Source organism: Labrus bergylta, chromosome 2, assembly GCF_963930695.1.
Source record: "Labrus bergylta chromosome 2, fLabBer1.1, whole genome shotgun sequence".
NCBI lineage: Eukaryota > Metazoa > Chordata > Actinopteri > Labriformes > Labridae > Labrus > Labrus bergylta.
In genome coordinates this window covers 20,116,011-20,130,775 of record NC_089196.1, presented here as the reverse complement: position 1 = coordinate 20,130,775, position 14,765 = coordinate 20,116,011, and the positions used below count along the sequence as shown (strand labels likewise).

Sequence of the window (14,765 nt, the reverse complement as noted above, 5' to 3'; positions counted from 1 at the left end):
GCTTTCAGAACAAAATATAAATTAACAAAACGACAAATGACTCATCAGCTTTTAGACAACCGTTTTACATTTGCGGGAGTACAATTGAACTGATTTGTAAGTTTGTATAAATATTTTAGTGAGTATGTCTCTCTCTAGTGGTAGAAATTTGGAACTTTAAATATCAAAATTCACTTGGCTAAATGAAAAGTCTTGTGCACTGGGAGAGCAAATAATGAAAATGCAACAGCCTGAAATAAGTAAGATTTGTAAATATGTTAAACCTATTAAACAAATTGCCCTAGATATCAGTTTCAAATTAAAGCACTGAACTTCTCTTCTTATATACTCTTATGGCTTTAATTTATTGTAAGCTACATTATGAGGGATTTTGTATTGCTTTCACTAAATGCTCCGTTGAAGACATTGTCATGTGTCTAATCATTTTTTTAATCAATGCATTGCCGAAAACACTGTCAGGTAAGCAGAAAACAGCACACCTGTGCTTCATGGTATATTCATGGCATAAATCCAACAATGAAATAAGCACGAATCAGATCAGGACTAACAGTAAGCCTCCGATCTCCGAGGCAGTTGCATTTTTTTTATGTTTTTTCCCCGTTCAGTTCATACTCAGAGGAAACATTGTGCAGTTTCTCCCATATTTTTATAAGATTAAGATAAGATAAGATATACTTTATTCAACCCAGCAGGGAAATGTAGGTGTTCCAGCAGCCAGCATACATACAAACACACAACACAACACATATATACATACATATCCCACCCATACAAAAAAAAACATGAGCCCACAATACAGTTTGATATATGATATATGCAACTCAGGCTAAAGTTTAAAAGTTTAAATATCTTCTGTCCTTACTTAAAGGGGAGTCGTTATAAATGCATGCATTGGCTTTAAGGAGATTCTTTACCTATATACAAGTTAGTAATACAAAACAAACAATGAAAAAGAAAAGGATTTCTTTGTGTTCAATGGTGTAAAAATGTGCAGCTCAATTAGAAAACGGTTCAAATTCAGGGTAGTAGAAAAATATAAAACATCACTATGATAATGTTTATAACTATAGTCTGATTATTATTAATCATTTATGGAAGCTTTTCATTTTTTTATTTATTTTCCTTTTATTGTTTTGATTTGGTTAACTGACAACTGTTTTCTGTTTTGTGAAATCAGGTTACTTTGTTTGTTTCTTTTTTTGCTGCTATTCTTGTTTTTGATAAACTGTATAAATGAAATGTTCAAAGGGTAGGCATAATAAGCCTCGGCTTCATCCTACACCTTTTCGGCCATTGTTTTTATTTTATTTGTATTATTGTTCGTGTATGTGCTATGTATGGAAGCCCATTTCCGCCAGTAAAAATAAATAAATAAATAAAAATAATAAAGTCTCATAATTTCAACTTTATATCTCATTATTTTTGACTTATCTCATTATTATGACTTTATATCTCATAATTTTGACTTTTTATATCATAATTTTGACTTTTTATCTCATAATTTTGACTTTATATCTCATAATTTGGACTTTATATCTCATAATTTGGACTTTATATCTCGTAATTTTGACTTTATATCTCGTAATTTTGACTTTTTATCTCATTATTATGACTTTATTTATTTTTATTTTTTTAACTGGCGGAAATGGGCTTCCATATATCTATGCTTTGTGGTCATGGACCGAAATAAATATATTTACTACTACTAAAAAATGGCATTCAAAGCGGGAAATCTTTAAAACCAAAAAAGATGCCGGTGACTCAAAAAGAACTACGACTCCCATGATGCAACGTTAGCAGCACCCGTTGAAGTTCAGAGTTCATACATTACAGTAAAAATAGGGTAGTCTTTGGCTGGCTCGTTGGGAATAATAAACAGCTCGGTGGTCACAGAACTTGAACGAATGCCACCGCACCGACAACCGGCGGGGTAAATCGGAAATGGCACTGAGCTAATCGGCGCACACTGTTACCTTCTTCTTCTCGGTGGATTCATACAACCACAGGCTAGCTGGGGTGCTAACGTTAGCACGCTAGCTCGCCCAGGAGAACATAGCAACCGCTGCTCGCTAACGTCACTGGACTAGTACTGTTTACTCTGAAAGACTGCGGCTATGTTCGTCCAGGAGGAGAAGATCTTCGCCGGGAAAGTGTTAAAAATACACATCTGCACCATGGACGGCACGGAGTGGCTGGAGGAGGTCACGGAAGACACCACTGTTGATAAACTCAAAGAGAAGTGCTTGAAACATGTAGGTGTTTGTGGGTGTTTTGGGTTGTTTGTGTCTTTTTTTTTTGTCGTGTCACTCCTCTGCCCGGGGTGTTTGCAGTCTACTATGCCCTCTGTTAAACTGTCAGTGTCAGTGACTTTGTATTTATAGTAACTGGGTAGACTCTGCTATTTATAATTTAGCAGGTTGGCTGCCCCTCTCCAGCTAGCTAACAGTACGACTCTGCCCCCCTTTTTACTGTAGGCAGTGGAGAGCTATATGTGCATGCTGCTTTAAGTTACTGACACTCTATAATTACACAGCTCATCTTACTTCTCCTTCTATGGCCATTGTAGCATTGTGTTATATTCAAGCTATAAGTTTGTAATGAATGGCGTTGTGAGAGATATTAATAATGGTGACACTTAAAAAAGCTTTACATTAAAATAAATCAAGCAGCAGAAACAACAACATGACGTCACCCCCCACCCCCTACCCCACAATACATAAACAAGACTGAACTAGATTTAAAAAAAAAAATAGAAGTCATGTGCTCCCAATATTGGGAACTTTATTGTTTTTAAACATCAAAAAAGTGTAAGCAAACTCCTACACCAGGGGTCTCCAACCTTTTTTTTTTTTATCTGAGAGCTACTTTAAAAAAAAATGAAAGTGGCCAAGGGCTACTTGCATCAAATCGCTTGCATTTATTTACATAGCTCAGCTGAATTAAGCCGCTGGTTTGCACATGTGTGAAATTGCAATAAGACAATGCTTATCAATAATCTTAATTTCACATCAATGTCCAAGAAAACATTACTACTTCATACTTGTTTTTATGGGCCAAATATATGAATAGTGGGAAGAGGTGCATTTACCGTCGTCAGATTTTCGATTTTGTTTTTAACACAGTCAGTCAACCTATAGGCGAGCTACTGAAAACCTGCCCGCGAGCGACCAGTTGCTCGGGGCAGGCCTGTTGGAGACCCCTGTCCTACACACTTTATATATTACACAATTGTGTTGTCAACACATTTGTGGTAATTATACAGTGTGCAGAAGTTTGCTTGCACTTTTTGATGGATTCAATCAACTCCTAAGTACCTGTCTTATAAAATACATGTAGTTTCTTTTAACCCCCTTGATGGTATCGACCTTTAAGGTAACAGAGAATGCATTTTTTTAAAAACATTTGGTATCGAAAAGTATCTGCACATTGAACATTTTGAAAACCATAAAAGATCCACAGCAGTTATGCAACAGAAGATATATTTGATATTTAGCATCAGCAATTAATCATACATCAAAATTGCAGTAAATACAATATTGTGAGTTAATGTGTATTCTTCTAGTTTCAGCAATAATTGAGCTACATTAAATCAACAGAAAAGTGATATTTTAGGCAGATTTCAGACTTACTTTTATTTGTGTAATCCTAGAATAAAATCTGCCAGATCTTGCCCTGTGGTAGCGATAAAATATGAAGATGACAGTTTTGTGTTGACATTTTCTAAACTTATTGAAAGTTGTTGATGGATAAACATTTTAATGAAACGAATCAACAATTGCATTCCCACTATTCACTGTTTATTCTGATAGTCTTTGTATTGTGCTTTGTTTACAGTGTGTGCATGGAAGTCTTGAAGACCCCAAAACACTTACCCACCATAAACTAATACATGCTGCTACAGAGAGAGTCCTCACTGACACCAAAACCGTCGCAGAAGAAAACCTCAAAGATAAAGGTACTAAAGGCCATATTCAATGGACGTTTTATTATGAAAATGATGATCCTTCTTCGGTCTCCAGAGACTGATGCTGTTTCCTGTGTGTTGTAGAAGTGTTGCTGCTCATAAAGAAAAGACCACCACCAACCCCTCCCAAGATGGCAGAAGTTGGTGCAGATGAGAAGGTGTGATAAAACAACTGTGTTACCTGTTGAATCATTACTGAAAGCGTTTCTTCGTCATTGCTTGTAAACAACCCTCATCAGTCTATTTTAATGATCTCTCTGTGGTCTTTCTGTTTTTCTGTTCTGCAGAAGAAACAAGATAACAAGGCTCCAGACAAAGATGCAATTTTGAAAGCCACTGCCAGCCTGTCCACGCGCCACACAGACCGTACTGTTGCCCAACATAACATCAGAGATGTAAGGTTCTGGGGGGGGGGAACAGGTGTAGCTCACAGAATGTATGTAGAGCTACATTTCAACATAAAGGTTACAGTATATATATCATTCTAGAAGTTTAGCCTTAAGATGCAGTGTTGTATTAATGATGTTACTGACTTTTGTTGCGTTTCTGTCGTTCCAGTTTCAGACAGAGCTTAGAAAAATTCTGGTTTCTCTCATTGAAGTGGCCCAGAAGCTTCTTGCCTTGAACCCTGATGCTGTAGAACTCTTCAAAAAGGCAAATGGTAAAGATCCCAATGTCATGACATGACTTCTGCTGATGAAAATATCACATTTGATTTGACATTTACCTGATACATTAGAAATAAATGCCTGCTACTGAAGCGGGACAGGACTTTCATGAACTGTTCTAGTTTTTTTTTTTTTTTGCAATCGAGATCAATGCAGTTTATTCACAAATCCCTGTCATATTTCAAAATGTATTGTTGCTTGATTATTGTAGGGGACATCTAACATATTTCTCAACCTTTATTTTCGACTCTTTGATCTTTTTGTGTCACTTTCTCTTGTAGCGATGTTAGATGAAGATGAAGAGGATCGGGTGGATGAAACGGCCCTTCAGCAGCTCACAGAGATGGGTTTCCCTGAGAGCAGAGCCATCAAAGCTCTTAGATTAAACCAGTAAGTGTGTGGCAGTTAAAAAAAAAAAAAATCACTTACAACTGAAGATGAGTAAAACAATTTGGAATACCTCTTCAGTATTTATTTGTTCTCAATTCATGTCTGAAGAGTGACTCACTGCAGAAAAATGTCCGTACACTGTTTACCAGGGCAATGTTTTGATCTTGTAGATTTTAATTTTGCCCTGCTAAAATAAAATGTCCTGCATACAGGTGCAGGAGATTTCTTGTGCTGTACCTCTAATCATTTTGCATGGATGTGCACACCCTCGTGTTCTCTTTTGTTTTTCTCTTTTGAAGAGTGACTCATTCGATGAATCACCTGACTGTACATTCTTGCCAGACTTTAATGCTTGTCCCTTTCAGAAACCATTGTTGTCCTCATCTCCTCCTTTCTCTTCCTGCAGCATGTCAGTGACACAGGCGATGGAGTGGCTTATCGAGCATGTAGATGACCCTTCTGTAGACACACCCATGCCAGGCCAGGACTCTTCTGGTACAGCAGGAGCCACAGCAGCTGCCACCGCAGCTGCCACCGCAGGTCCCTCAGCCTCAGCCTCAGCCTCAGCTTCAGCCTCAGCTTCAGCCTCAGCTTCAGCCTCAGCCTCAGCCTCAGCCTCAGCCTCAGCCTCAGCCTCAGGCTTATCCTCTACTCCTAACCTCCTCCGCAGCCTCTCCAGCCAGTCGAGCACAGAAGAAAGCAGCAGGCAGGACGAACTCACAGAGATCTTCAAGAGGATCCGCAGGAAACGGGAGTTCAGACCAGACTCAAGAGTGGGTGACTTTAACCAGTCAAAGCTTTCATAGAGTAGTTTGCTTGTTTTTTACTTTTAGAAAACTCTTCTTGGAGCTCACACCTGCTCTCAGTGTACCCCATTGTCCAGAGGAAAAGGGCTCCCCTGTATTTCCAAAAATAGAAAACTGATTGAAATAGCGAAACAATGCTGCGTGGTTCATTCGTCTTGTATACGGTCATTTAAGCGGTGGTAGTACGTTTCCAACTGCTTCTCATGATGTGCACAAATGACTTTTTCCTCCAAGACAACCCACAAGGCTCCACTGAAGTGGGACAGTTTGTGTTGTTAGAATTGAACTGTGAGGCTCTTTAAACTAAACAGACACTCTCTTTCTTTGATTCTGCAGGCTGTCATTGCATTGATGGAGATGGGATTTGATGAAAAGGAGGTGATTGATGCTCTGAGGGTGAATAACAACCAACAAGATGCAGCGGTAGGTGTTTGCAAACAATATCACAAATAACAGAGTTCTTAGAGGCAAATCTACGATTCTCTACACCAAGTCTTTGTGTGATTATAAGTAGGGCTGTCAAATAATTACATTATTTAATTGCAATTCATCCATACATTTCAGTAGTTAATTATTATTCATCACATTTTTAATTGCATATTTGAAATTACGTTATATCACATTTAAAAATTCAGTTTTTTTAACTTTCTTAAGAAGACAGTACTTTAATTGCTGTTTGATGCAACGCTGCCTTTATTTTAAAATAATGTAAGGACCTAGGGGTAGGTCAAAGGTCACGACATTAACTTAACCACGGATATAGGAACACGATAGAGATCAAAAACTAAATGTAAATTGCTAAAAGGAACAGTAAGAAAGTGAAATCTTTGATGTCATAAGGTGGATATTACTTTTGACTCGTCCACTGAGCTGTCTGAAAGTATTTTAAAGTAAACTAAGACTTTCAAAGATGCAGCAGTGTCGCTCTTGTGAGTCACTGTGACTACAGGGAGATACTGCAGAGGCTAATCCACAGAGCACCCAAAGGGACAAAATAGCATGCAGTTCATTGTGACAGAAAGTAAACATTCATTTCAAACTTTAATTCATCGCGATGAACTAGTTGATGCTGACGGTCCTAATTGTGAGCTATACAGTTGCAGCCATTTGCATAATTCATGTCATGTCCACCAAAGCATGACCACAATTCAAAGCAGAACAATACCGGGCACATTGATTATAAGGAATATTCACAAGTACAAGAGTAATCATTTAAATTAACTGAAGGTGACAGCATACAAATATTGGAAAATACACTGTAGCTGATCCTACAGTCTGACCTGTCTTATGATAAACAATAAAATACATAGAAATTGGTTTTCAAATCTGAAAGGTGTTTTTTGTTTCCACATTGTGTTTTCCCATCCTGCAGTGTGAGTGGCTGCTGGGAGACAGGAAACCTTCTCCTGAAGATATGGACAAAGGCATCGACACCAACAGCCCACTGTTCCAGGCCATTCTGGAGAATCCAGTGGTGCAGTTGGGTTTAACCAATCCTAAGACTCTGCTAGGTACAGTCTTCTCAAATGTTGTGAAAAGTCTGCAGACATTTTAAAACTTGGTCACTTTCATTCTGTAGCACTGTTTTTTTTTGGTTCACACCAAGGAATAAAACGGCAGATAGCCAACATTGCTGCATTTGAGTATATGCAGCAATGTGCACGCTTGCCTTGTAGAAAAGGATCAAGAATAAAGGACAAAGAAGAAGCTGATCTTGATTAGTCAGGACGGTAACTAGACCTCCAGTCTCACAAATAGTGATAGGACGATGGGCACAGGTGAAAAAAATGGAGGCATATTGGACTGTAAATATTAATGAAGTAAAGTTCTTGTGTTTTTTGCTTTTTAATCACTTTTTAATAGGTACCTTAGAAAATAAACTTGGTCAAGATTACCAAACTTTTTATGTAATAATATAGGAGATGCATTTGAAAAATCTGCTTGGTTAAGAATTTGTTAATAGTAGATGGATTTTATAGTAGTTTAGGTCTTTAAGTTATGCTAAAATCATTTAACTATAACATAATCTTGTGGTTGATTTGTTTTCATTTAATAAGACCCTCTTCTTTAATGTCCCACACCAGCCTGTTATTGACAGCCTTCTCAGCGGCTTCAAAACCACATCAATAAGGCTAATTCACTAAAGGTGGTTTGCTCCAGTAATTTCTTGCTGCTTTTCTGAAATATATGTCTTGTGTTTTGTGTCTTGTGTTTGTGTCTTGTGTTTTTTATGCAGCGTTTGAAGACATGCTGGAGAATCCTCTGAACAGCACCCAGTGGATGAACGACCCGGAGACCGGCCCTGTAATGCTCCAAATATCCAGAATCTTCCAGACCCTCAATCGCACATAGAGCCTCCTGGTGACCTCCCCTGAATGACTGTGGCAGCTTGTGTGTGTGTGTGTGTGTGTGTGTGTGTGTGTGTGTGTGTGTGTGTGAGACCATATTGGGATGTATGAAGGTGTGTTTGGATGTGTGAGAGTCTGAGTGTGGCAGAGACACAAGTATTGTTTTTGCCTTGAAAAGACAAAGCGGGAGGGGTCAAAGTATGAATTAAGATATTCTACATATAACTATTTATATCAGTACGGTAAAAAAAAAAAACGTATACAAACAAATGTTAACATAAGCATTATTATTATTACAATAATAATATAAACAAGATTTACTATGTTGTTTTTACATTTTAATGAGAACAATTTATAGTCATGACAGACATGATTTATTTTATATAATTTCTCCATGTGCAAAAATGACATCCGACATCAGTTTAATGTTTACACTTAAAAGGAAACTGTTTTTGTATGTTTTGCAATATTTAAATATCAATTACAATTTTGTCTCTGTCTCTTTAAATTGTCACATTTCATCAGTGATGAATGTCTGGTTGTCATCTGTCACTCCCATGTTTGTCTTCCCCCCCCCCCCCCGTCTTGTTTTTGTCCAAATACCTGCTTGAAATTGAGAGGCTGCTGGTGACAGTGGTGTGTCCATGAAGCTAATTAAAAATAGGCTTTCAGACACATTACCTCTGTCTCCATTCACGCCTGTGAGGTCACTGTAAATCAACCGCCTCTCAGTGAAAAGAGAACGTCTGTCCTTAACTAATTGACTTTCTTTGCCTTCTTAGACGAAAGCTGTACACTAAACTGTTTGTGTCTTAGTCATGTTTTTACAAGGAAATTATATATTAGGACTGTGTTTATTGTCAATGTGCTCTTGAATGTCATATATTCATGTTGCTCTCAATTAGCACTTGTTCACCTCTATAAATATCACTTACTGCAGCACGGCAGAAGTTAAAAGAAGAGGTTTTTTTTGTCTCAAAAGGCTGTTTTTGGGATGTTAAATGAAGCTGAGCCTAATCAACAGCCTTTATAACCTTTAATCTGAATGATGAAGATTCATGCTCGCTTCATGCTGTGAAGGTTCAAACATCTTCATACGAGTGTAAACATTTTAGAATTCTCGACACAACCTATGTTGGTCTTTCGGTTTACCTTTTTATGTTGAGAGCAATGGACATTTATGCTGTCAAACCAAATCAAAATGTCACTATATAACCTGCCTTGTCATTAGATGTACCCATTGAAAAATACCCTCATTTTCTGTGCAATAGCAAGGACTTCTGTTAACCTGTAGAGAAATATATTTGATTTGAGTGTTAAGAGACGTGTGATTAGCAATGGGGTAGTGTGTTACACAATATAAGCATTTGCATTGAGTACTTCAAATCTTCAGCTGCGAGAAGGTGAGCTGAGCCTCTCCTGGTTGTACCCTGAGTTAGAAACAATATGGAGGGTGGTATGTTTTGCCAAGCTTTTGAGTGTTTTTATTCAATATTTAAAATGTGGTATTGATGTGACTTTCTGCTCAGGGAGGCTGAGATTGTTTTTCTAAACCTGTCGTTATGGCAAACCTCTACTCACCCCAGTCTAGTTTGGATTTGGAAAATGGCTTTAACCATCTGTGTAAAATTTTGCTTATGAATAAGAACACCAACAAGACATGGTTTTGTAATTGCAATATTTGAAAATACTTAAATGTTTTTAGAAAGAGGTGTCTGTTTGAACAATGTATTATTACATTATTTATATCAAAGCCAAACTAGTAACTTGTTCTTATTTATAATATTTCTAGCAAACCTCAAAGCTAATCTACAAATGTGAAAAGAAAAGACTCAATTCTTGTTTTTACAAACCATTATACAAATGTGCTAATGGACTGGTAGGTTGCAACGTGAGTTCAAGTATGAAGGAGGACTTCTACACGTCTCTGGAAGCCTCTCTGCACACTTTCTGCACTGCAGTGGACCTTCATCATATCCACAGTGACCAGCTGTCTCACCACCTCCACGCTTTGCATTGTCATGAGTTTAAAAAAAAAAAAAAAAACTGTCCCGTCATATCTTGAAGCAAACATTGGGAGATGGAATATTTAAAGGAGAATAAACAAGTCCACAGAAAACTCTGAAAAATGGTCAACAGGAACGGAAAAGAACAAAATGAACTTCATTACTTCAGTATGCTGAAGCACTGTTGGAGTCACAGGTTAATGTTTTCACTCAGTTTTCATGCAGAACAGTCCCAGATTTACAACCTATGCAATATTCTTTCACAGTCTGTTCATCCAAACAGCCTCATGGCAACTGGCATCTAAATCACCATTGCATTAAAGTTATTTTTTTGTGGCTGTATTTGGATTCTGTGTTTTCTTTAAATGAACGACAGGTATATGGAGTCAACATTTGGCAAGTTGGAGACAACAAAATCTGAAGAAGACAGTTTGATATGTGACAGTTGGAAAAACATAGCATCTCCTCAACATCCTTCTCTGCGACCTGGATGGACAGAGCTCTAAAATCTATAAAAGCAGCCAGCTCACTTGTGGCCCCTCACAATGGCCCCAAACCGCAGGCTCCAAAGACATAAGTCAAAGTAGCATTTAGCCTCACAGAACCTCACTCTTTGTCAAGTTGGCCCCATGTCTACATCTCTTTAAGTGCCACATTTGGGTCAAATATTATATTTTCCATGGTCTGTCCATATATTAAATATCATGATGAGGGAATTTTGAGGGTTGAGGGTGTTTATTTTAAAGTAAGCAAGAATTTAGGATAAGTGTATTTTGGTAGCTGAGCCTCTCATATCTGACCTGCAGGGAATGTAAGCTTTAAACAGGCCATGAAGGTCAGAGTGAATGTCACTGTGCCTCTTCTCTAGGGCTGTCTTCCTTTTGCAGGTGGTGTATAGCCTTTGTGGTCTCATCCAGGGCTTCTCTCCACTGGCTGAAATCAAACTAAGTGTCAGCGAGGTGTCTTGTTGGAATGTTGGACTCTTCCATGTCCTGAGTCTGCATCTGTTTGTTCAAGGCTTGATTTACGTCAAGCCCATACTCCTCCCATGGTGATCCTTTCTTCCTCAGGAGCAGAGGCAGCTTTATCAACTCTTTCCTGCAACTTTGTTTTATTGTCTTTTACTCTTTGAGTGCATTTTTGAGTGGTTTCCGTATCGTCTTGCTCTCCAGCTTATGCGATTTGAGCTCATCTACCATGCGCTCTGGCTTATTATAGGCTTCTCTTCTGCGCTCAGGGACTAGCAATAGACTCTTCTCTTCTGCTCTCAGAGAGGGAGTGATACTTGGACTTAATTCTGTCACACTCTCTCTCTGCACCCTGGAATTTAGCCCTGATTTCTGCATTCTCTGTCTTTATTGTCTGAACGTTGTACACGAGAAGCTCTGAAGGATGCAGCTGGTTTTTAGAGCTTCAACCTCAGCTTGGCTCTCTGAAATCATCTCCTTAAAGCACTTCTTCTCATTTTTGAGGAAGGACCATAACAATTTGTTTTGGTATTTAGGCTCTTTTCTAAAGCCAAAGTCTTCCCAGCCCTTTCTCTTGCAACTGAATCGTCCTCATATCTCCTGCAACCTTCCTCATCTTCTGGGGAGACAGAAGCCTCATGATGTCTTCAGAGTGAACAGTGTTTTGCCTGTTCCTCTCTGAGGTCTGACGCCTGCTGGTTAAACTCTCTCCTGCAGAGAGGAAACAATCTGGTGATTGCCTTTAATTCCATTTTAAGGCTCTGTTTATCGTTGGGCAGGGGTAGGATTTCTTTGACTCTGTAGAATTTCCCTCCACTACTCATCAAGGTGTTTTCTCAGTTCTTTGTTTTAAGCGCAAATGTCCTTCTCAGCCCCTTCTTATACCTCTTGACTCAGACTATGGGGTTCCTCCGGATCAGTTGTGAGCTTCTCAATCATTCTCTTTTCCTCTTCAAGCTCAGTGGTAATTTCACTGATAATCTGATTTAGCTTTGCAAGCTGGCACTTGATCAGGGCATCTACAAGTTCGCCCTGGAGCCTTTTATTCTCAGAAGTCGGTCCTTGGAATCTCTGATTATACAGCTGGAATGCGGCTCTCCCCAATCTTGTTTGTGATAGCCTTTGAGATAATCCTCAGAAGGGCAAAGCAGGTGGTGGGAGGTATCAATTTACCATCAGGCGAAAGGCTTCCCCCGCTTAGGAGTTATATGGACGATGTCACAAGCATCCTTCAGATGGCTCCATGCACGGCGAGGCTCCTCAATCGCATTGATGAGCTAATCACATGGGCAAGAATGAAGATCAAGGCTGAAAAATCAAGAAGTCTCTCGACGAGGAAAGGAGTACTACAGAACCAGACCATCTTTGTTGCTGGTGGATAGTCCATTCCACGGCTGGCAGAAAAACCACTCAAGAGCCTGGGGAGGCTATATACTGCAGACTTGTCCGACAGACAAATGGGGAAGCTAGCCAAGCAAAAACTTGCGGAGGGCCTGGCAAAGATCGATCAATACCATCTGCCAGGGAAATACAAAGTGTGGTGCTACCAACACACACTGTACCATCAAGTGTTGTGGCCACTAAAGGTCAGCGAGATTCCATCATCAGAGGTTAGCAGGATGGACAGCCTAGCTAACAACTACATCCAAAAGTGGTTGGGCTTGCCCCGCTGCTTCTCAGATGCTGGCTTCTTTGGCCAAAACATGCTGGAGCTACCAATTAAGTCCATCAGTCTTGGGTACAAGGAAGAGAAGGCACGCCTTGTACTGTTGCTGAAGGTGTCCACTGACCACCTTGTAAGAAGTGCAAGAGTACCCATCCGCACAAGCAGGAAGTGGCAGACACAGGCTCAGGTAGACCACGCAATCTCCAGCCTTCAACACAGGGAAGTGATGAGGGCAGTCCAGACTGGTCGCACTGGGCTAGGCTGGGGAGCTCCGCTGCAGTTCTGGTCCAAGGCCAACAAAAAACAAAGTAAGCACCTCGGAACATCAGGAACACCATACTTAGACCTGGCAAAGAATGGCAGAAGATGGTAGACCTCAGAAAGCAGCTTGTCTTCCCAAGAGAGATCACAATAACTACTCTCCAGCCCGACATCGTAGTGTGGTCCACTGAGGAGAAAAGGGTTATCATCATTGAGCTTACCATCCCCTGGGAGGAAGGCATGACAGCAGCCCATGAAAGGAAACATCTGAAGTACTCCTAGCTGGCAGCGGAGTGCCGCGAGGCAGGCTGGAAGGCTAGGTTCTATCCTGTGGAGGTCGGATGCCGGGGCTTTGTCAGCAGTGCGGTTGTCCAACTTCTCCGCAGTGCTGGCACCACTTGATCGAACCTGCGCAAAGTATTTAGGGAGTTAGGAGAAGAAGCAGAAAAAGCCAGCTACTGGCTTTGGCTCCGGAGGAAGGACATCAGTTGGGGGCTAACACCCCGATAAAGGCAGTTGCAGGGGGCTGGAGGGGAGATGTCCCCAACAACCCACTGCCCCCCTGCCGGGAGATGTACTGGCTTAGGGGGCGAAACGCCAGTGAACGGTGGCTTCCAGCTGACGACCCTGCAGTTGACCAAATGGCACCGTAGGAGGTGCGACAGGCTGGAAAAGACCAAGCAGAAACAACATCTCACCTGTAAAACAATCTGAAGGGAAATTAGTTCTTTGTCTTTCCCAAGACTTCCCTTCCACTGCTCAATGAGGAAGTCCATCAGTGCCTTGTTTTCAGCACAATTAAACCTTTTCTTCCTGCTAAATAAGGAACACCTCCAAATTTATCTTGAGCATCTTGATTTCCTTGTTTTCTTTTTAAGCTCAGAGGACATTTATCTGATTTTGCCTGTCAGTTTTTCTTTTGACCACTTCAGCGCTTTCTGAGACTTTCTATGATCATCCACTGAATTTCAACCCAGAGGCTGGCTCGGAAAGCTTGCTCCTTCTGAAGAACATTTGCAAGGACTTCTTTTTCTATTTTGCTACTCCCCCATTGCCTTTTTTCCATTTGAGATCTAGCACTTCTTTTCCCCTCAAGTTTTTTCTAGAGCTTGAATAGCTCTTCTCTTCTTTATCAGATCATCTTGGAGATCAGCATATTTCTCCGATCTTTAGACCTATGATCTCTCAGATCCGTCCAATACTATTCCAATTACATACTTTATAAGCGATCGCTTGAGTAAAAGTGTAAAAATAGTTGCTCACACTCCAACTGCTTCACATAACCACTGAAATGTCTCAAATTGTGTTAGCACATTTTACCACTAGATGGCATCATAAATCAGTGTCACCAGGACAAAACAGGAGGACAAAAGTAAATCGTGTACATAAATTGTGTTGATTTCATATTTAAATTAATTAAATTTAATTAATTACCCTGATTTAAGGGTGGGTTTAGCCTTTAACCCTAACCCAAAACCTGGACATGACTGTGCTTTCTGTCAACTTGTCAGATAGATTTTAGTTAGAATTTAGTGGAGTTAAATACAAGCTTAACATAACAGACACTAAACGAATGAATGTGTTTAAGCTCACAAAGTAAATTAAATACAATAACAGGATTGAGTTATGATTAGTTTATCTCTTGACAATTAACCAGCATTACCAAAACAGTCTGGCAGGTAATCACG

The 14,765-nt window shown here is 39.7% G+C and overlaps 1 protein-coding gene across 1 annotated transcript; it reads left to right on the top strand.

Moving 5' to 3' along the window:
- Positions 1-1,806: 1,806 nt before the first annotated feature.
- On the top strand, positions 1,807-10,524 carry ubac1 (UBA domain containing 1). The gene is made up of 10 exons (XM_020644006.3): positions 1,807-2,252; positions 3,835-3,955; positions 4,049-4,122; positions 4,252-4,359; positions 4,523-4,625; positions 4,914-5,022; positions 5,429-5,795; positions 6,165-6,251; positions 7,201-7,339; positions 8,065-10,524. Exons 1-10 carry the CDS (start codon positions 2,115-2,117, stop codon positions 8,178-8,180), a joined length of 1,362 nt encoding a protein of 453 aa, XP_020499662.2. The 5' UTR covers positions 1,807-2,114; the 3' UTR covers positions 8,181-10,524.
- The last annotated feature ends 4,241 nt before the right edge of the window (positions 10,525-14,765 follow it).